This window comes from Scyliorhinus canicula, chromosome 15 (genome assembly GCF_902713615.1).
Source record: "Scyliorhinus canicula chromosome 15, sScyCan1.1, whole genome shotgun sequence".
NCBI lineage: Eukaryota > Metazoa > Chordata > Chondrichthyes > Carcharhiniformes > Scyliorhinidae > Scyliorhinus > Scyliorhinus canicula.
Window position 1 is genome coordinate 119966444 of NC_052160.1, and position 23878 is coordinate 119990321.

General features: G+C 43.1%; 1 protein-coding gene across 2 annotated transcripts in view; it reads right to left on the minus strand.

Annotated features, from left to right (window-relative positions):
* elapor1 (endosome-lysosome associated apoptosis and autophagy regulator 1) overlaps positions 1–18149 on the minus strand; it is a 171475-nt gene extending 153326 nt beyond the window's left edge. For both annotated transcript variants that reach the window (XM_038820162.1, XM_038820163.1), the window contains exon 1: positions 17630–18149. In XM_038820162.1, the coding sequence (XP_038676090.1) occupies positions 17630–17737 (108 nt within the window). In that variant the 5' untranslated portion in view covers positions 17738–18149. The remainder of the gene's footprint in view (positions 1–17629) is intronic.
* Between the last annotated feature and the right edge of the window lie 5729 nt (positions 18150–23878).

Below are 23878 nucleotides of genomic sequence, written 5' to 3' on the forward strand. Positions count from 1 at the left end.
GCTCCGCCATATTACCCGGAGGCCGGCACGGAGAAGGCAACGCGGACCTAGGCCGGCCGGGGTGCGCATGCGCAGACCCGCGCCTGCCATGGCGCACCGGCTTTCGAGCGTCGGAGCAGCGGACAGCACTCCGGCGCCTTACTAGTCCTCTAGGAAGGGATGTATGCCTGGGCCTGGAGGCCCGTTGACGCCGGAGTCGCTCACGCCGGTTTTGACATCGACGTTAACACTTGGCCGGGATTTCGGAGAAACCCGGCCCAGAACTTTAAACATTGGGGGTCTTTATCCTCAATCCAGTACTACTTATATAGATACCCAAGTAACAGGTGCAGGGAGAAGGTACAACCGGTCCTCCATCACCATGGCAGAGGTTTTATGTCCTCGTTCCAATGAGAAATTCCACCTGAATGGGGTCAGCTTGGGGATTCTACCTATTACCCACTGGAATTAAAGCAGGAGATCCTAAAGGAATTTCAATCCCAAATAACTCTTCCCTATATTTTAGAACAACTTCTGCCCCAGTACCAGTGAATAATGTATTATTGGAGAAAAAAAATTGAATCAACTTACTTTTCAAATTCTGCTTTAACTATACAAAACTCACTTTGAGGATTACAAATAATAAATGAAAACTACCCGCAGCACAACCTAATTCCATGAGAAACATTAACACAGTCCCAAGGCATTTTGTTGAAACACTAAAGACCATTACTCCTCTTTTCCTCGGGGAGACTGTCGACTTCAGCTGTGTAAGAAAGAAAATCCTTCCACCCATTAACATGACCTACTATTAAGTGACTAACTTTGCTTAAGGGAGCTAAATCTCTCTACGTGTCAACAAAGTAACATTCCTTCCCAATTGTATTGGAAGTCACTATTTAACTTAAACTCCCTGAAGGAGGATAACTTTTGCTTACAGATATTACAAGCTTACTGAGCTAATTGGTTTAATGAAAATCAATTATCCTTACTTAAAGCTGAAGATAACTGAGGTTACAGGTTGAGTAAAATTATCTGCTGCTAAGTCCAGCTCGCAGCGAGGTCATCGAGGTCTTAAAAGTTGCACTGAGTCCTAATTTCACCAAGTGTGTTGCGGAGGCTGAACCATAGGGAGTGATCCCATCCGAGCTGACTCCATTCAGGAGAAATTTCCTATTGTGCAAGGAAGCAAAATCTCTGCCGTAAGCCCACGCATGCAACTCCAGCAGTTTCTTGAAAATCCCTCCATGCCTTTCCACTCAAAATGGAGAGGTTTAATTTACTCCACACCGTCACCTATTGTCTACTGAACTGGACACACCCTGTTATCTGGGGGAGGTGGAGGTCCACAATGGAGGAATCACACACCTGATTCTTGGTTGCCTGGTGTGGAGGGTAAGGGCATGCACGTCAAAGAACTACTTCATGGGACTACTGCTGAGCATGGTCAAGATAGCCAAAGGGTTTGTTCAACTCAACTGTCTGAATTTCTTTGGCAGCTATACCTGTGCCCAGGTATCACTGAACAGGGAGTAAGCCATGTCCACTGTTATGTTTGAGGCCTTCTGCAGCCAGTGGGCACTGGAGGGAGGGACTGGAATGGAAAGACAACACAAATAATATGAGGTTTTACTTAGTATTTGGAGTCTATTGGTCATGTTGTTTTAAAAAGAGAGTAGTTTTGTCAATTTGATTTTGACAGAATTGATATGCATCATCTTAACTGCCATTTTATAAAAGTTAGAAAAACTATAGAAACCATAGAATTCCTACAGTGCAGAAGGAGGCCATTCGGCCCATCGGGTTTGCAGCGACCCTCTAAAAGAACGCCCGACCTACTTCCCCACCCTATCCCCGTAACCCCCCCCTAACCGGCACATCTTTGGACTGGAGGAGAAAACCGGAGGAAACCCACGCAGACACGGGGAAAAAGTGCAAACTCCATACAAGACAGTGGCTGGAATTGATCCCACTAACCACTATGCACCACCATGCCACCCAGTTAGAGAAAGAAAAGTTGTAAACATTGCTGTGAAGAAGTTGCATATCCCTTCCTCAAGAGTGATACACCCCAGGCCAGAGGTGAAAACTGGGGGAGGGTTTGAGTACCACTTCAGGACTTGATGGTCATGGCAGGCATATTTACAATACGGCCAAACAGGTTGATTATCAATCTGCAAATCCTTCCAACGTGCCAATTGCAGGGGTTAAGGTGAGTCGCCTGGTCAGCCATGTTTGATGTGGAGTGGCGCTCCTCAGGCCTCTGGTGACAAGCTAGCGATTTGCTCCAGGGAAAACTATCTCAGGAATCAGGTGCATTGTCTACTTCATGTGTCATCAGATGCAGGGAAACCTCTAAGCCTACTTTGGACCGGAAAAAATGGGATGCAATCGACATGAATAACCACATTGCATGCTTTCCCAGGTGGTGGCAAGCTAAAATAAAATATTGCTTGGAATAATTCAGATGCAAAAAAACAAGTTATTTTTGTTGTAAGGATTTCTGACCAATAACTTTGCAATGTCCTAAACACTAACCAAAAAAATGCACACACGTGGAAAAGAAATGCTGAAAACGAGTGCCTACAATTGAAAAAATTGCTTCTGTCAAAATGGTATGAAGACAGGAGCCGAATTATTCCTCAATTTGCTGAATTTATTGAAAAGATAAATGCTTGTTGAAAATGTAGCAGATGAGGAGAAAGATTTATCAGTCAGCAGTTAGTGCTTCGGAACGACTGTTTATACTCTAAAAATGGATTAACAAATGTTAGTAAATAGGGTGGATTCCTACACGAAAGGTAATTTATGCAGAATTATATAGCTTTGAGCATCCCTCAAAATGTGAGTACTTAACGACAAGTTATGCCTAGCCGCAGCTTAACAATTGAAATGGTTGGAAAGATCAGCACAAATATAGGCTGAAAAATGAAACACCACTGATGGATGTATTTGGATTAATCAGAAATGGAGGATGCTGCATCCTCTTGGATTCTAAAAACATGGATCTGGTTTCTCCGATTTTGAGGCTATGGCTGGAGGGTGTGTCTGGTTTTACGACTAAAAAGTTGGTGCTGCCCCCCCCCCTCCCCCCCCCCCCCACCGATCCTCTGACCAGTGAGGGGCTAGCAGCTGCATCACGTAAAACGCACGGCCTTCCCGATATAAACACCTGGAGAATTACCAGGTCCGTGGCCACGCATACACACAGCCACGGCATGCAGCGGTCGGGCCGTACAACATGGTGCTGGCCACATGCAGACCTGACCTGCCGGATAGTTCCCCACTGGACACCCCTCACCACTGGACAGTCCACAGCCACCACGCCGTGTTCACGAAGACTGAGAGCACATGTGTCCCGTGCCGCCGGGAACTCGGCCCATCAGGGGTGGAGTATCAGGGGAGGGCCTTCAGGTAACTGCTCCTGAGGCCGTCCCAATGGTGTGCGGCATACGCCTCGATGATGCCATTTTGGAGAGGGCGTAGCATCCGAAAACAAGCGCTCCCGATTCGGTCGTAAACAGGGATTCTCTGCCCGATCGCCGATTACAATATCGGCGCCGGGCAATGGAGAATCCCGCCTATATTTTCTCATCCACACTGTATTTCCCTTTTGGGTATAGTGGGGGAAGTGGTGGAATGATTCGCAAGCTCAGCCCGTTGAACTGCATTATGATTGCTCCTTCTGTGGCCAAGAAGTCCTGACATTGGACTTGTGCTTCTGATCCAGAGATAGGGACACTACCGCAGAGCCACAAGGCCTCCCTGGGATGGTATTCGGAGATAAAAACAAAAGAGCAATGTTTAAATATGGTAATAAAGCTGGTTAGCAAAGTGATTGTTGTATACTCAACCTCAAAAATATGCCGGAACTAAATTTTCTGCAGGGGGATGTATGCACTGAAGATATGAGATCTATTTACTCACATCAGAGCTTGGGATTAGTCCCTCCAAAAAAAATATTTGCTACTTGGGTGCCTTTCCACGACTTGTGGCAATTTGTACTTGCTCACTTGGTTTTGACCTTCCAACTTCACAACCCCAACAAGGTAATCTGCACTGTTGCGCAAGAAATAAAAACCTCACATCAGATAAATTGAGATAATATTTTTTTTTTTTTTTTTTTTTTTTTTTTTTAAATTTAGATTACCCAATTATTTTTTCCTATTAATGGGCAATTTAGTGTGACCAATCCACCTACTCTGCACATTTTTGGGTTGTGGGGGCGAAACCCACGCAGACACGGGGAGAATGTGCAAACTCCACACGGACAGTGACCCAGAGCCGGGATCGAACCTGGGACCTCAGCGCCGTGAGGCAGCTGTGCTAACCACTAGGCCACCGTGCTGCCCTATTGAGATAATATTTAAAACATTTAGGGACCGACTTTTACGATATTAAAACCCATTGTAATTGTGCAGTGATGTATCAATTCGATTACTTTAGTCTTGTGTAAATATTAACTGCACTTGCTATGTTCAGCCCTTGGTAATGTCAGATTTTGAAGTCATAGCTTAATTCTTGTGAAACTGCCGCCTGAAACTAGTTGTAACTTTATAAGGCCCGATTTTTATCAAACCTGCCCAGTGGTGACAGGGCAGATTCAGGTCATTCAGTTCCTTAATGTGCAGATATTTTATTTGTTTATTCTCCCCCAGTTTGCCTCCTAATCGCCCCTTATTCCTTAGTGACATTCATGATTGCAAAACATATTCTTACATCCCACGGTGAACTTGTGATTCTTACTTTGATTGTTATTGGCATAATGCTACAACCATGAGGTTTTTTTCTCACTGTCTGGCCTTCAAAGCTGGAGCAGGTGGCAATTTGCCATCCTTCAAGCCTGACTGACACTAAGTCTGAGATCAGTACTAAAGCGCCTCAAATAACAGGATATTTTGCAGGGCTCCATGACCTTAGCAATGCCACAGATAAGTTACTAGCTCCGGCTTAAATCCTGACTGTCTCTCTTCCTTTGTTTAATGTATCCGCGAAATTCTCTCCCTTGTTCTCATTTCCAAAAAAACCTGTTCATGTCATAGTGAGCTGGCCAGAAGAGTGATGAAAGTGTCAGGCATGGTTTGTCAGAAGTGTGACCTTTGCAGAAAAAACAATCTGTACATTCTCAACCTCCAACCTTCCACTCTGTGATACCGTGGGGTCATTTTAATCGAGCCAACCAATCAGGCAAGGGTTAGGTATGAGTTGGTTACCCTTTTTATATATATATGCTACCTGTTCTTACCCTTCTGTGTCTTTAATTGAGCATATCGTTTTGTCGTGTGAAATGATTGGCAGAGTCAAAAATACCCTATTCTGATTGTGTGGATCAGGGGTATTTCTCCCAGTATATTTCCACTGCATGGCTCCATTGAAGTCCCAATGAAATATGTGGAGATTACTGCATGCCCCATTGAAGTCCCAATGAAATATGTGGAGATTACATGAGTTTCAGAAAATACAACAGATTATTGTATCGTGTCTTGCTCATAATGTACAGATTGCAACATATTTCAGATTTTCAACAAATTATTTTACAATGCAGCTGGTAACTATTTTTACTTCTTCCATTGCCTTTATGAACTTTCCTTTTTGTAATATCATTTGGGTTCAGCTAAAAAAAAATATGCTCGTAGTTAAGCATTATATTAATGCAAACAATACACACCCTTTTACTTGCTTACATATTCAAAGGTTATTCAGCATAGAAGCTGGAATGTGGAGTTTACTTCAAAAGTAAAACCACCCTCCATCACAAGCAACACAAAGTGAATTACTGATGCGCTAGAAAATAATCTCCTTTCGTATATTTAAATTGCGATGGAGAGTTTCATGGCATACTACAAGTTTTAAGCTCGTTGTATTCCGTAACAAAACCTAGTGGGCAAAGTTATACAACAATTTTGGAAAAGGCTTTTTCTGTTTGTTAAGTATTAACGGCTGGTCTGGAAAAATACAACCTGTGCTTGTAATAAGGACTGAAGCCGAGACGCCCAAGCTTTCGTCTCTATGAGCTGGTTAGATATGTACCATTCAAGTGTGGGAAACCAAATGTAAAACTTAAATCCACGTTCCCGTTCTTTCACATGTATCGTGAGTTGCTAATGCTGACAGGTTTTGGAATTTTCATTTAAGATTTTGTGACTAAAGAGGTAAACAGACTAAAACAGTTTCCCAAATTACCAGGGACTCAAAATACAACCAGGATAAATCAAATAGAAATTTAAACACAAGCAGGATTTCATTGCTGGAACTTCAGGGACCAGATTGGAGGACTTGAATTTCATCTATGGGACATCCCTGCAAGAAAGTATGAGGGCACAGACTGAGAAGATAAGACTTTAATCCCCAATAGGCCATCTTTTTGAATTGAGCCACAAAAAGCAGGGAGATGCACAGAGACACAGGCAGTATCACCAGTTTACTGCTTCATATTTCCAACTGAGAATTTACAGAATTCTGGGAAAGCTTTTCTCTGGAGATGAAATGGAAGTGGGCAAGCTGAAAGGAATCTGTTAAAATGAGCTCTCATCGCAGACTTTTTCTATTCATTTTCTGTTCTGGATTATTTTGTTTACACTGACTACTCCATATCTTGTTTTATTCATTTCGCAGGATGTGGGCGTGACGCTGGGTAGCATTTTTATTGCCCATCTCAAATTGCCTGCCTGTGAGAAGGTGATGGTGAGCCACATGATGTAGATACACCCACAGTGTCATTTAGAAGGGAGCTCCAGGATATTGACCCAGTGACAGCGAAGGAACAGCGTGAAAGTTCCAAGACAGGATGATGTGTGACTTGGAGGGGAACTAGCAGGTGTGGTGTTCCCATGCATCTGCTGCCCTTGTCCATCCAAGTGGTAGAGGTCACAGGTTGACAAGGTGCTGTGGAAGGAGCCTTGTTGAATATCTGCAGTGCACCTTGTAGATGGTACACACTGCTGCCATTGTGCATCAGGGTTGGAGGAAGTGGAGGTTGAAGGATGGCATGCCAATCATGTAGCCTACTTTGCCCAGGATGATGTTGAGTTTCTTGAGTGTTCTTGGAGCTGCACTCAAACAGATAAATGGAGAGTATTCCATCGCACTCCTGACTTGTGCTTTTAAATAATGGACAGGCTTTGGGGAGTCAGTTGCTGAGTTACTCTGTGCACAATTCCCAGCATCTAACCTGCTCTTCTAGCAGCAGTAATTATATGGTTGGTCATGTTCAGTTTCTGGTTACTGGTAATCTCCCAGGATACCTGATAGTGAAAGCTGCAGCAGTGGAAATGCCATTAAATGCCTTGGGGAAATGGTTGCATTCCCTCTTGTTGGAGATGCTCGTTGCCTGGCACTTGTGTGGCTTACTTGCCACCTTTCAGCCCAATCTTGAATGTTGTCCAGAGCTTGTTGTGTATGGGCACAAACTACTTCAATATCTGAGGAGTTGTGCATGGTGCTGAGCATTGTGCAATCATCAGCGAACATCACCACTTCTGACATAATGATGGAAGGAAGTTCATTGTTGAAGCAGCCAAATATGGTTGGGCCTGGGACACTACCCTGAGGAATGCCTGCAGTGATGTCCTAGGGCTGAGACAATTAACCTCCAAGAACCGCAACCATCTTCCTTTCTGTTAGGTATGACTCCAACCAGGGCAGCACAGTGGCGCAATGGTTAGACTACTGCCTCAGGGCGCTGAGGTCCCAGGTTCGATCCCGGCTCTGGGTCATTGTCCGTGTGGAATTGGCCACGTTAAATTGCCCCTTCTTGGAAAAAATGAATTGGGCACTCTAAATTTATTTTTAAAAAGGTATGACACCAACCAGAGTTTTCCCCGATTCCCATTGACTCCAGCTTTGTCAGGGATCCTTGATGCCACACTTAGTCAAATGCTGTATTGATGTCAAGATCAGTCACTCTCACCTCACCTCTGGAGTTCAGCTCTTTTGTCCATGTTTGGACGATGGCTGTAACGAGGTCAGGAACTGAATGGCCCTGGTGGAACCCAAACTAAGCATCAGTCAGCAGGTGATTGATGAGTAAGTGCCACTTGGTAGCAATGTCAACTACCCCTCCCATAACTTTGCTGATGGTCAAAAGTAGACAATGGGGTGGTAAATGGCAAGCTTGGAATTGTCCTGCTTTGTGTGACGAGGACTTAGCTGGGAAGTTTTCCACGTTGCCAGGCAGATGCCAGTGTTCCAGCTGTCCTGGAATAGATTGGCTAAGTGTGCAACTAATTCTGGAACACAAGTCTTCAGAACTATTGGCAGAATGTTGTCAGGGCCCATAGTCTTTGCCGTATGCAGCATCTTTAGCTATTTCTAGATGTCATGTGAAGTAAATCAAATTTGTTGAAGACTGGTATCTGTGATGCAGGGGACTTCAAGAGGAGGACAGAATGGATTATCCACGTGGCACTTCTGGATGTGGGTCATTGCAAATGTTTCAGTCTTGCTTTTTGCCCTGTTGTGCTGGGCTCCGCCATAATTGAGATCGGCAATATTTGTGGAGCCTACCCCTCCAGTTAATTGTTTAGTTGCCTGCCACCATTCATGACTGCATGTGACATAACAGCAGAGCTTAGATTGGTTGTGCGATCACTTAGCTCTGTCTATCATGTGCTGCTTTTGCTGTTTGGCATGCAAGTAGTCCTGTATTGTAGCTTAGTCAGGTTGGCATCTTATTTTTAGGTATGTCTACTCCTGCTCCTGTACTGCTGCACTCTGTTGATTCCTTGGCTTGATGTTATGGTGGAGTGGGCGATATGTCAGGTCATGAGATAATACATTGTAGTTGTATACAATTCTGCTGCTGCTGTTGTTGAAGGCCTATAACGCCTCATGGATGCCCAGTTTTGAGTTGCTGGATCTGTTTTAAATCTATCCCACTTAGCACAGTAGTAGTGCCACACAATATGATGGAGAGAATCCTCAATGCGAAGACGGGACTTCGTCTCCACAGGGATTGTGCATTGGTCACTCTTACTAACACTGTCATGGGCATTTGTGTTTGCAGAAGGAACACTGGTGAGGATGAGATCAAGTAGGTTTTTCTCTCTTGTTGGTTCCCTCATCACCTACCGCAGATGCAGTTGAGCAGCTATGTCCTTTAGGATTCGGCCAACTCAGTCAGTAGTGGTGTTGCCCAGCCACTCTTGGTGATGAATATTGAATATTGGGTGTATGAGGACACCCAGGTCTCATTGCACATTCCCCTCTCCAATTTATGGCCATTCAGATAATAACCTGCCTTCCTATTTTTTCGACCAAAATGGATAACCTTACATTTATCCAAATAATACTGCATCTGACATTCATTTGCCCACTTACTCAACTTGTTCAAATCACACTGAAGGATCTCTGCATCCTCCTCACAGTTCACCCGCCCACCCAGCTTTGTGTCATCTGTAAATTTGGAAATTTGGAGATATTACGTGCCGTCCCCGCATCCAAATCATTTATATTGTAAATACCTGGGGTCCCAGCACAGATCCCAGTGGTATCCCACTAGTCACAACCTGCCATTTGGAAAAAGACCCATTTATTCCTACTCGTTATTTCCTGTTTGTCAACCAGTTTTCTATCCATCTCAATACACTACCGCCAAACCCATTGATGCGACCATCAATTCACCCGAAACCAGGAGTAGGTGTAAACTGTGGCTTTAATCAACTAGAACAGTGCCTGCCTGCGACTGATCTGTTAGTGGGAGCCGCCGACAGGGCGACTGCTCTTTATACCTCACCTCAAGGGGTGGAGCCAGGGGCGGAGCCCACACAGGCCCCAACATGCTACATTATAGGTTACAGTATACCATACAATGGTCCACAGGTGGAGCCCATACGGGCAACAGCGTAATACAGATAAGCACACGGTGAATTGTTACAGCAATACATTCAGCACACCGATGCGCTTTAATTTTACATGTTATCTTCTTTTTTCTTAATTTAGACTACCCAATTATTTATTTTCCAATTAAGTGGTAATTTAGCATGGCCAATCCACCTAACCTGCACATTTTGGGGATGTGGGGGAGAATGTGCAAACTCCACACGGACAGTGACCCGGGGCCGGGATCGAACCCAGATCTTCAGCGCTGTAGGCAACAGTGCTGACACGGTGCCAATGTGTCTTCTGAAAGTCCAAATAAACCACATCCACTGGCTCCTCTTCATCAACATTTTTTAAAATAAATTTTGAACACCCAATTCTTTTTTTCCAATTAGGGGGCAATTTAACATGGCCAATCTACTTACCCTGCACATCTTTTGGGTTTTGTGGGGGTGAGACCCATGCAGGCACAGGGAGAATGTGCAAACTCCACACAGACAGTGACCCAGGGCCGGGATCGACCCCGGGTCCTCTGCGCCGTGAGGCAGCAGTGCTAACCATTGCGCCACCGTGCCGTCCTTCCTTCATCAACATTGAGGGTGTATTCTTGCTATTGACGGTGTCCAGCGAAGGTTCACCAAACTAATTCATGGGATGTCAGGACTGACATATGAAGAAAGACTGGATCGACTGGATTTGTACTCGCTGGAGTTTAGAAGAATGGGAGGGAATCTTATTGATACATATAAACTCATGATGGGAGTGGACAGGCTAGATGCGGGAAAATGCTCCTGATGTTGAGAACGTCCAGAACTAGGAGTCACAGCCTAAGAATAATGGGTGAGCCATTCAGGACAGAGATGAGGAAGAACTTCTTCACTCAGAGAATTGTGAACTTGTGGAATTCTCTATCACAGAAAGCTGTTGGGGCCAGTTCATTGGAGATATGCAAGAGGGAGCTGGATGTGGCCCTTACGGCTAAAAGGATCAAGGGGTATGGAGAGAAAGCGGGAATGGGATACTGAATTTGCATGATCAGCCGTGATCATATTGAATGGTGGTGCAGGCAAGAAGGGCCAAATGGCTTACTCCTGCACCTACTTTTCTATGCAATAATATTAGTTATATCCTCGAAGAATTCCTGTATTTTTGTTAAGCATGATTTCCCTTTCATAAATCCATGCTGTCTCTGTCCGATACTGCCACTGTTTTCCAAGTGCTCTGCTGTAAAATCTTTGATAATGGATTCTAGAATTTTCCCCACTACCAACGTCAGGCATGTTGGTCTATAATTCCTTGTTTTCTCTCTTCCTCCCTTTTTAAATAGTGGGGTTACATTAGCTCTCCTCCAATCTGTAGGAACTATTCCAGAGAAAATGACATCTTGGACAATGACCACCAATCCATCCACTATTTCTATGGCCACTTCCTTAAGTACTCTGGGATGTAGATTATCAGGCCGTTGGGGATTTATCAGCCTTTAATCCCACTAATATTGATCTCCTTCAGTCCCTCTCTCTCACTAAACCCTGGTGTCCCCAATATATCTGGTATGTTATGGTATTTGTGTCCTCCTTTGTGAAGACAGAACCAATATATGTATTTAGTTGGTCAGCCATTGCTTTGTTTCCCCATTATAAATTCCCATTTCTGACTGTAATTTGTCTTCACCAATCTTGTTGTTGTCTTCACACACCTACAGAAACTTTTACAGTCAGCTTTTATGTTCCATGGAAGCTTAATCATATATTCTAATTTTTCCTTCTTAATCAGTTCCTTGGTCCTTTTTTGCTGAATTCTAAACTACTCCCAGTCCTCAGGTGGATTGTTTTTCTTGGCCAATGTGTTTGCTTCTTCCATGAATCTAATAGTATCTCTAATTTCCCTTGTAAGCAATGATTTGGCACTTTCCCCATTTTACTTTTGCGCCAGACAGGAATAAACAATTATTACAGTGCCCCCATATGCTCCTTAAATGCCACAGCCTACCCACAGTCATCCCTTTAAGTAATGTTTACCAATACATCATAGCCAACTCAGGCCTCATATCATATCATATTGTTTCCTTTATTAAGATTCAGGATCCTAGTCTCAGAATAAACTATGTCACTCTCCACCTTGATGAAGAATTCCATCATGCTATGGTCACTCATCCCCAAGGGGTATCGCACATCTAGATTGCCAATGATTCCTTTCTCATTATTCAATACCCAGTCTAGGATGATCTGTTATCGAGTTGGTTCCTCAACATTTATATACAGAAAATTACTCCCTTTATACTCCGGGAATTCCTCCTCTATGGCATTGTGACTAATTTGATTTGCCAAATCTATATGCAGATTAAAGTCACCCATAATTACAGATGTTCCTTTATCACACGTGTCTCTAATTTCCTGTTTAATGCTCTTCCCAAAATCACCACTGTAGTTTGGGGGTCTATATACAACCCCCAAGAGTCTTTTTCCCCTTGGTGTTTCTCAGCTCTACCCATCCAGATTCCACATTGTCAAAGCTGCTATCTTTAATATCATTCCTCGCTATTGCATTAATCACCTCTTTAAGTAACAATACAACTCCACCACCTTTCCCTTTTTGTCTGTCCTTTCTAAATACTGAATATCCCTGAAAGCTCAGTTCCCATCCCTGGTCACCCTGCAGCCATGTCTCTGTAATCCTGACTATATCATACCCGTTTACATCTATTTGCGCGATTAATTCATCCATTTTACTGTGAATGCTTCACGCATTAAAGCACAAAGACTTACACGGCTTGTTCTTTTTACATTACTTGTCCCCTTCCCACTATTGTTCTCTGTGGTTCTGTTTGAAACTGGTCCTTTGTTTCTGTGCCTATCATCTTTCTTATTCCCCTTTCAGTCTTTTGTTTTTGTCCTTGATTTCCCCCTCCTCTGACTCCTTGTATAGGTTCCCATCCCCCTGACATTTTGTTAAAACCCTCCCACCCACACAAGCAAATACTCCCCAGCGGACATCGGTCCCAGCCCTGCCCAGGTGTAACCGATTCAGTTTGTACTGGTCCCACCTCCCCCAGAACCGGTTGCCATGCCCCATGAATCTGAAACCCTCCCCCAACACCATCTCTTCAGCCGCGTATTAATCTGATTTTTCCTACTATTTCTACTCAGATTAGCACATGGAACTGGTAGTATTCCTGAGATCACTATCTTTCAGGTCTGACTTCTCAACTTTCTTCCGAACTCTTATATTCTGTTTTTAGGACCTCATCCCTTTTTTAAAACCTGCTGCTTGTACCAATGTGTACACTCTGACCATTGGCTACTCCCCCTCCCCCTCGAGCGTAGCTGCACCAAGACATCCTTGATCTAGCAGCAGGGAGACAACATACCATCCTGGAGTCTCGTTTGCGGCCATAGAAATGCCTAGCTATGCCTCTTAGAATTGAACCTCCTATAACTATTGCATTCTCACACTTTTACTCTTCCCCTTTGCAGCTGACCCAACCATGGTGCAACAAATATGGCTGTTGCTGCTTTCCCCTGAAAGGTCATTCCAGTAAACAGTCCCCAAAGTGGTATATCTGTTTTGCAGGGAAATGGCTACAGGAGATTCCTGCACTGCCTACCTAGCCCTCTTGCTCTACCTGATGGTCACCCTTTGCTTTCCTGTTTGTGGAGTCTGAGCCTGCAGTGTAATCACCTCTCTATACATGCTATTCACAACACTCTATGCCTCACGGATGCTCCACAGTGTCTCCAGTTGCTGCTCCAGCTCCGAAACCCGGGCTTCCAGAAGCTGCAGCTGGGGACACTTCCTGTGCCTAGGTCGATATATATATATAAAGAAAGACAGGAAAGAAAGAAATGGTAAAAGACAGTTAAAATGAAATGGGATGAAAACAAATGGGTCGAGGTGGGGTAGAATTAATCATCTGAAGCTATTGAATTCGATGTTGAGACCGGAAGGTTAAGCCTTAAACGGAAGATGGTGATCTGTTTGGTTTTATTCCTTTTTTGTAGGCTTTGTAACAGCTTGATACAACTGAGTTGCTTGCTAGGCCATTTCGGAGTCAACCGCCATGCTGTGGGTCTGGAGTCACATGTAGGCCAGACCAGGTAAGGATGGCAGATTTCCTTACCTAAATAGCATTAGTGAACCAGATGGGTTTTCAATGATAATCGATAATGGTTTAATGGTCACTATTACTTTTTAATTTCATATTTATTAGCTGAATTTAAATTCCACTGGTCGCTGAGGTGGGATTCAAACCCTTCTCTGGGCATCTGGATTACTAGTCTGGTGACATCACTAATACGTTACCAGCTCCCCATATGATGGTGATCCTGCTTTAGGATGCTGACACACAAACAGAAACACAAACAAGAACATGTGAATAATTTTCACTGAAACTTAGCCTCTGTAGTTTCATCAGAAACAATGCTGCATAGTACTTTCTCAGAAAATGTATCATGACATAACCATTCCTGCTGACTTTATTGAATGGGAAAATAATTCAAATTCAATGTTAATAATGTTTCATTTTGGAGAATATGAACCGTCCATGCAGGTACACTCTCATTCAACGGTATTGTTAGCATGAACATTTCCACAAATGTTTAAGTATCAGTTGTGGAAGGACTGGGGGAGCCTGTTCTCAAGACAATCGCAATGCTCTCTGTAACCAAACACATACCCGTACTCCAGTTTTTCATTCCTTTTGTTTGAACTAGCATCTTATTTACCCCTCAGGTCCATCTCAAATTGACTTCTGGAATTTAAACCTCACAAGGTTACTTCTCAGGTTTGCTAATGTCCCAGCTTGACACAGACAGAAGTACGAATAGGTTGAAGAAGGAGACAATCTCAGACAACAATGTGAACACTATTTATTTCTAATAGGGAGGGGAATGCCTGGCTCAGGACATTGTTGCATTACATAGCATTTTTGAACTTCATACCAAAAGTGTACTCAATGAGTTTTTTTTCATATAAATTTGGTGTCCAGCTCAACGCAAACTGGAGGAACAACATCTCATCTTCCGGTTAAGCACGCTTAACCCTTCCGGTCTCAACATCGAATTCAATAACTTCAGATGATTAATTCGACCCCACCTCGACCCATTTGTTTTCATCCCATTTCATTTTAACTGTCTTTTACCATTTCTTTCTTTCTTGTCTTTCTTTATATATATACATTTAAACCCCGCCCATCTTATCCACCTTTCCTTACCCTTTCTCCCCTTTGCTTCCCCCTTCCCCTCCCCCCACATCTCCATCTGTCACAGTTTACCCTCTGATGTTAATTTCTATGCTGTTTGGACTTTCACACCTTTTGTTCTCTCTAGGGACTGCCATTAGCACTCTTTCCCCATGTTTTCTGTGGCTATTAGCACCCCGTTTCCCTCGGTTTCTGTGGCTATGACTCATCTTTCATTCTCACTCCACAGTATAAATATTTCCCACTTTCTCTGTCTATTAGTTTTGACAAAGAGTCGTCGGACTTGAAACGTTAGCTCTTTTCTCTCCCTACAGATGCTGCCAGACCTGCTGAGATTTTCCAGCATTGATTTCAGATTCCAGCATCCACAGTAATTTGCTTTAATCCAGCATTGCTGGCATGTGCGTTTAGAAATTAAATTATTTAAATGAACTGCTTACGACTTTCTTTTCCTTGTTTTAGACAGTGATATCCATGTGTTAATATGCAATTCATAGGTCCGGCAAGTTCTTAAACCTATTTGATTCTGAGGCAGCATGTTGAAGTATTTGACTGGAGGAATAGCAGGTAAGGATTTCGGGAAGATGCATTTAGAAGTGAAAGGAGCAGTTGCAAGAGATACCATTCTCAAGTAAGCTCAAATTCATCCATAACGCTTTGTCCATACCCAACCTTGCCCCAAGTTCTTTTCATCTTTGTGCTCAATCTCCGTGTTCATGTTGCTCTCTATTTCTGCCATCTCTTCCACCCCTCCGACTCTCTGAGGGCACTGCATTCCCCAATTCTGGTCACTTGCGCATCCCAGATTTCCATCGTGCCACCTTTGGTGATTGTACTTTCAGCTGCCGAGGCCCTAATGTCTAGAATTCTGCCCTCTGGAAGGAATTTCTTGTGTGGACACAGGCCACAGGGAACCAGGTGGAACCAGATTCTCACCATTGTTTCCTTCCATTACATCAAAGGTTTCCCCCTCTCCCCCATAAAATGAAAGGAGAGGCAGTGAGTGAATTTCCCAAAAACTGTTAGTCAATTGACCTTTTCCTTCTGTCAAGTAAATGTCACTACAACCAAAGAGTTAAACACTCAATTGCCTTTGTTGCCCCTGTTGCCTGTTTTAACATGTAGAAATTTTCCCAGAAGCTAAGATCAAGTTTTGGAAATTCTGATGAATAGATTTAACAACAGCTCCAGTCTCCTGCATCATTGCCTCAAATAGTGGAGCACACTGGTGCACCTGTTGTTCAATAGGAAAAGAAGAATGGAAGGATATCAATAGGATAAAAGCAAATTACTGCAGATGCTGGAACCTGAAACAAAAACGGAAAATGTTTCGAGCCTGGGTCCAGGGTCCCAGGTTCGATTCCCAGCTTGGGTCACTGTCTGTGCGGATTCTGCACATTCTCCCAGTGTCTGCGTGGGTTTCCTCCGGGTCATCCGGTTTCCTCCCACAAGCCCCGAAAGACGTGCTGTTAGATAATTTGGACATTCTGAATTCTCCCTCTGTGTACCCAAACAAGCGGGGGAATGTGGTGACTCGGGGCTTTTCACAGTAACTTCATTGCAGTGTTAATGTAAGCCCACTTGTGACAATAAAGATTATTATTATTGGTTCATCGTTGAAATACCATCATAGTTCATACCCTCATATTTCTTAGCTTTGCTGCTCTCTACTATATTGAAAATGGGCAGAAATTGTGTTTTCCATTTCGGAAAAGTAACTCCTGAAACAGTTCATATTCTCATATTTCTTTGCTTTGCTGCTCTCTTCTGTATTGAAAACGGCCAGAAATGTTGTTTTCCATTTCGGAAAAGTAACTCCTGAAACAAGTTTTGTGCAGGTTTACAATCTGCACAACTGCAAAACCTCCTAGTCCTCTAACTGGACTAACTAGAAACTGTTGTTCCCCACACGCATTCATTCCGTACACCATCTAGTGGTTAACCTCCTGTCCTGCTCTCGCACTCTGTGACTGGCAGACACGGACTTTAACAGGTGCCAACAGCAATCTTTACTGAACCCTCAAGATAGTGGCGTCTACCTGCACGCCTGCAGATTTTTCACAGACAGTGGGATGGCCGAGAATATTTTCAGGCCAAGTTGACAGACTGAAGATGTTGGAAGAACTTCGGCTTTTGCGTTTGGAAGAAAACACTTCTGAGGATTATGAGCTTTCAGCAATGGGGTGGTGATGGAAAACACCTTAGTTAAACAAGACCTTGCAATCGCCAGTACGTGTGAAGAATAAAATCTGCAGATCACAGCGCCTACAACTCCACAGTTACCATTAAAGCTCCCTAACATGTCATGTGGCAGCTGCTGTATCAAAACGAAATATTCCATATGGACAAATATCGACATTGCCTCCATGGTACCAAACAAGTCAAATGTCTCATATACATGAATTGTCCACAACAAACTGAGGTGACCAACTAAAATATAAACACACAATGTTACTAATATTGTAGCAGAACTGTGCATCACCACAATTCATGTACAATCTGACACGACACTTGTTAACAGAATAATTTAAAGTAATAAATACTGGGAGCAAATTGTACACTTTATTTTGAGCCCGAGGTGCAGAATTGCGAAGGATGTGGAATAACTCGAATACAATAACGAAAGCACCTTACCTCTTTGCAAATTGGTGTTTGCTGCAGGCTTGACCGAGGCAGCAACAGTAAACCTGTTGCGAAAAGCAAAACGCCGAACAAGCGAGAGGGCGAGATGTTCCCATTCATGGCCAGTTAGATGGAGAGGTAGATGCAGTGGACAATCTAAATGCAGGGAAGCTGGGTGGTGCCAGGTCCCCCCCTCCTCTCTCTCTCTCTCTCTTCCTCCTGCGTTGCCACGCTGTGCTTCTTGACTTGTCAAAGTGTGTGGACACGATGAGGACTGTGGCGTCTGTTCGTCAGTTTCCGGAAATACACGGAAATACCCGAAACCTCTGACTGGGGACTAGCCCTGCACACACACACCTTACAAAGGCAGAGGGAAACAAGGATTCAAGCCGTCCACCTCCCCTGCGGGTGACCCGCTCCATCCAGCAAATGTAGCAAAGTTATGTTTCATTTTCCAAATATCCCTACAACGCCTGACGGCGTGAAACAATCGTCCTGCTACATCATTCCAATCTTGTGCCAAAGGTGCGGAGAGAGATAGAGAGGATTGACAATGAAATGCTTTGAATCGAATCTTTGAAATTAGAAATCGACGTTCTGTTCTTTAAACAATTCACCCAATCTAAACTGATCACTTTTGAAATTCTACTTCGGTTCCAAACAAGCCCAAATGGAAAACTCAACAACCGCCTGCACAGATTCGAACTGCCCCAAAAGTTACACATCCTCGTTGTTCGAAATGACCACGTTGGGCTGACCACAACACCGTGGGACCCAGAGCTCGCCTCTTTGTTTTGCTAACTTTTTTTTAAGCAGGAATCTTAATTTACAAATGCATTTAATTATTAATATTTTAGGACAATCGTATTTTCATTCAAATGTCTTGTACCACATTGTTCATTTATGAAGGCTATGTGTTAGAAATTATATATAATGAGCTTTAAATAGGTGGAGGAATAAGTTAGTGACTGAATTATGACGAAAGAATAGGGGAAAAAATCAGTTTCAGCTCGAAAAGAGAGGCAGTTGCAGATCTTTCCTTGTGACCTTGCAGATCATAAATGAAAAGTTAATCTAGATCACTATTTAAATTTCAACCGTATCTGAACTAGAGAACATAAGTCTTTCAAACATAGGAAATAGGAGCCGAAGTAGGCCATTAGGCCCCTTGAGTCTCATTCTATAACATCCTTTGTGTTTCGAGTTCTACATTCCCATACACCCAATAACTTTTGCCCAACTAGAATCTATCTACTCCCACTTTTAAAGCTGTTCCAGTACAGCTACAACTCTGACATCTACCCGGCAATGTGGAAAATTACCCAGGCATGTCCTGTACACAGACACAGGACAAATCCAACCCAGCCAATTACCACCCTATCAGTCTGCTCTCCATCATCAGCAAAGTGATGCAAGGAGTCATCAACAGTGCTATCAAAATGGCACTTATTCAGCAATAACCTGCTCACGCTATTCAGTTTGAGTTCCGCCAGGGCCACTCAGCTCCTGACCTCATTACAGCCTTAGTACAAACATGGACAAAAGCTGAATGCCAGTGGTGAGGTGAGAGTGACTGCCCTTGACATCAAGGCAGCATTTGACCGAGTATGGTATCAATGAGCCTTAGTTCAACTGGAGTCAATGGGAATCAAGGCAAAACTCTCCACTGGTTGGAGTCATACCTGGCACAAAGTAAGATGATTGTGGTGGTTGGAGGTCAATCATCTCAGCTCCAGGACATCACTGCAGGAGTTCCTCAGGGTAGTGTCCTCAGCCCAACCAACTTCTGCTGCTTCATCAATGAACTCCATTCCATCATAAGGTCAGAAGTTGGGATGTTTGCGGATGACTGCACAATGTTCAGCACCATTCGCAACTCCTCAGATAATGTCCAAATGCAGCAAGACCTGGACAATATCCAGGCTTAGACTGGCAAGTAGCAAACTATATTTGCACCACACAAGTGCCAGGCAATGACCATCTCCAACAAGAGAGGATCTAACCATTTCCTCTTGACATTCAATGCATTACGATCGCTGAATCCTCCATAATCAACATCCTGGGGGTCATCATTGATCAGAAACTGAACTGGACTAGCCATATTAATACTGTGGTTACCAGGGCAAATCAAAGGCTAGAATCCTACGGCAAGTAACTTACCTCCTGACCCCCAAAGCCTGTCCACCATCTACAAGGCACATGTCAGGAGTGTAATGGAATACTCCCCACTTTCCTGGATGAGTGCATCTCCAACACTTAAGCTCGACACCACCCAGAACAAAGCAGCCCGCTTGATTGCTCCCCTTTCTACAAACCTTCAAACCCCTCCATCACCCACAAACAGCTGTAGTGTGTGTGTACCATCTACAAGCTGCACTACGGCAACTCACCAAGGTTCCTTAGACAACACCTTCCAAACCCACGACCACTACCACCTAGAAGGACAGAGATCTGGAAACCCCACCACCTGGAGGTTCCTCTCCAAGACACTCACCACCCTGTCAGGGCTGGATTAGCACAGGGCTAAATCGCTGGCTTTGAAAGCAGACCAAGGCAGACCAACAGCACGGTTCAATTCCCGTACCAGCCTTCCCAAACAGGCGCCGGAATGTGGTGACTAGGGGCTTTTCACAGTAACTTCATTGAAGCTTACTTGTGACAATACGCAATTTTCATTTCATTTCATTTCTTGGAAATATATCACCGTTTCTTTACTGTCACTGGGGCAAAACCCTGGAACTCCCTCCCTAACAGCACAGTGGGCGTAACTACACCTCAGGGACTGCAGCGGGTCAAAAAGGCAACTCAGCACCACCTTCTGAAGGGCAACTAGGGATGGGCAATAAATGCTGGCCTAGCCACATCCCATAAAACTGAATTTGAAAAAATGTTCCTGCCTCCACCGTCTCCTGAGGCAAAGAGTTCCAAAGTTGCACAACCCTCTGAAACATATCTGTACTGTAAGGGTGATACCTAATTGAAAAACAGTGCTCCCTGGTTCTGGACTCACTCACAAATGGAAGCATCTTTTGTAAATCTACCTTGGCAAGACCATTCTGGATCTTATATACTTGAAATGACAAAAAAAGTGAAATGAAAGCTTCTAAACTCCAGTGGACGCAAGCCCAGTCAGTCTTCATAAGACAACCCACTCATTTCAGGTATCAATCTAATAAACCCCCTCTGAGCTGCCTCCAACACATCTATACACTTCCGTAAATAAGGACACCAAAGTTGCACATAATATTCAAACTTTTATCCATAACATTCAAGATGTGGTCTCACTAATGACCTGTAGAATTGATGCATAACATCCTTACTTTTATGTTAATTTCTCTCATAATAAAGGATAGCATTCCATGAGCCATCTTAATTGCTTACTGTACCTGTATATTAACTTCTTGTGACTCAGGCAGTAGAACACCAAGATCTCTTTGCATTTCACAATTCTGCAGCTGTTCTCCCTTTAAGTAATACTTTATTAAATTATTTTAAAAAATTCTTCCTGCCAAAGTGAACAATTGCACATTTTTCCATATTATGTTCCATCTTTGCCCACTCACTCAATATCGATATCTATCTTCATCCTCCATATGTCTTCTTCACAACATACTTTCCTACCTATCTTTGTGTCATTTACAAATTTAGCTCCCATACTTTCACTCCCCTCATCTAAGTCATAGATATAAATTGTGAAAAGTTGAGGCCCCAGCACTCCACACAGCCTGCCACTCAGAAAAAGACCCATTTATGCATACTCTCTTTTCTGTCAGCCAGCCAATCTTCTGTGCCATGCTAATATGTTATCCCCTGAGCTTTTATTTTCTGCAATAACATTTTATGTGGTACCTTATCAAATGCCTTCTGGAAATTCATGTACAGCAAGTCTTCAGGCTGCCCATTTCCCCCAATGTATGTTACTCTTTCAAAGAAGTCCAATAACTTGTTTAAACATGATTTCGCTTTCACAAAACCATGTTGATTCTTCCAATTACCTTGAGTCTTTCGAAGTGCCCAGCTGTAACCTCCTTCATGATCTATTCTAACACCTTCTGTATGCCAGACATCAAGCTGACTGGCCTATAGTTTCCTTTTTCTGCCTCCCTCCCTTCTTGAATATAAGGGTTATATTTGTTGGTTTTATCTGATGGAACATTTCCAGAATTTAGTGAACTTTGGAAAATGAACACCAACACATCTACTACCTCATTAACAATTTATTTTAAGACCCTAGGATGATGTTCATCAGGACCTGGAGGTTTGTCATCCTGCAGCTTCATCAGTACAGCTTCCCTCCTGATTGTAATTTCACCACGTTCCTCTCTCTATTCCACCTCCTGATTTACAGCTATTACTGGAATATCTTCCACAGTGAAGACAGAAGCAAACTGTTTGTTCATTTCATTCACCATTTTCTTATTATCGATGCTCACTTCGCTTTCTCTTTTCCTTTTTAAATATCTGAAGAAACTCTCATAATCCATTTTTACATTTCTAGCTAGTTTCCACTCATACTCTAATTGCTTTCTCCTGATTAACCTTTTAACCATTCTCTGCCCTTCTTTATATTATAGCTAGTCACCTGACTTGCCACTTATCTGTGTGCAATTATATACATTTTTAAGTTTTATACTTTCCTTAACTTCTTTAGTTAACCATGAATGATAGGCCCTCCCTTTAGAATTTTTCTTTATAGTAAGAATATACTTATTTTAAATATTCTAATATATCCCCTTAAATGCCTATCATTGTTTCTCTATTAGTGTATCATCTAAGATCCTAGTATCCCAGTTCATTATAGCTAGCTCAGCTTTCATGACCACATGGTTGCCGTTACTTAAGTTTAAAATACTAGTCTCAGACCCACTCTTTTCCCTTTCCAGCTGGATGTAAAATTCAATCATATTGTGATCACTGCTACTCAAACCGATAATAAACCCTGATCTCCTGAAAAAAGGTAGTCTCTAACAATTGCACCTATGCCATCCTTCATCAACGGTGCTACCCCTCCACCTTTACCTAGCTTCCTATGAATGCCACATGCACCTCAATATTCAGGACCAAATCCTTGTCACCTGCAGACAAATATCCGTAATGGCTATTTACTTCACTGTGCACTATCAATTCACTTACTTTGTTATGAATGCTACAGGCGCCGGAGAGTGGCAACTAGGGGATTTTCACAATAACTTCATTGCAGTGTTACTGTAAGCCTACTCTTGACACCAATAAAGGTTACTATTATACACATTCAGATCCAGAGCCTTTAGTTTTGTCTTTTTGTTATCTTTGAAACATCTAGTTTTGATTATTCGTGCATTCTTAGGTTTTATCTCTCTGTCCCTTCCTGCTATTCTATGGCCCTCATTTCCCTTATTATTATGGTCTCCTGCCTTCAATCTACCACTTGATTTGCTACATCTACTCAAGCTTGATCCCTCCCTTCTTCTTTAGTTTAAAGCCCTCTCTACTTCCCCAGTTATGTGATTCACAAGAACACTGATCCCAAAATGGTTCAGGTGTAGATCATCCCAATGGTACTTTCCCACTTTCTCCAGAACTGGAGCCAGTTCTCCACAAACTGGGTTCCATTCCAGCCACACCAGTCTTTGAGCAATGCATTCATCTTTCCAATCTTATTTGCCTTTTGCCAATTTGCACATTGCTCAAATTATTAACTTTGGGGTTCTGCTTCTTAATTTGATTCTCATATTGACTGTGCAGAACCTCTTTCCTAGTGCTGCCTACATGGACGTCGATAACAGGATCCTTCTCTTCCCATTGCAAGTTCCCCTGGCATGGGCAGGTAATACAGGCTCATCCACCTTGCAGACCTCACTTTCGTTCACACAGGTTGCGAGCACCTCAAACCTGTCTGACAAAAGTCGGAGGCCCCTCCACTGCTGTCTGCCCAGTCTTCTTATCTGCCTCGCTCATGGACACATCATCCTGTCCCTCGTGGCTGACCAAAACAGATGATCCTATTCTAAGAGGTGCAACCATATTCTGTTGCACTTCGGCTTCACGATCAATAATCCCGATCTGGAATTCCTCTAGCTACTTGCACTTTCTGTAGACATGTTTGTCATGGCATCCAAAAGCCCCATATTCCACAGCTATAACATAATATCTGTCCTGCCATTATAACTTATGTTATTTAGTCTTTAAAATATCTATTGAAATATAAATATAATAAATAAAATATTTATATATTTTATTCCACAGTCAACAAATCACACAAACAACAAATTATACAACTAA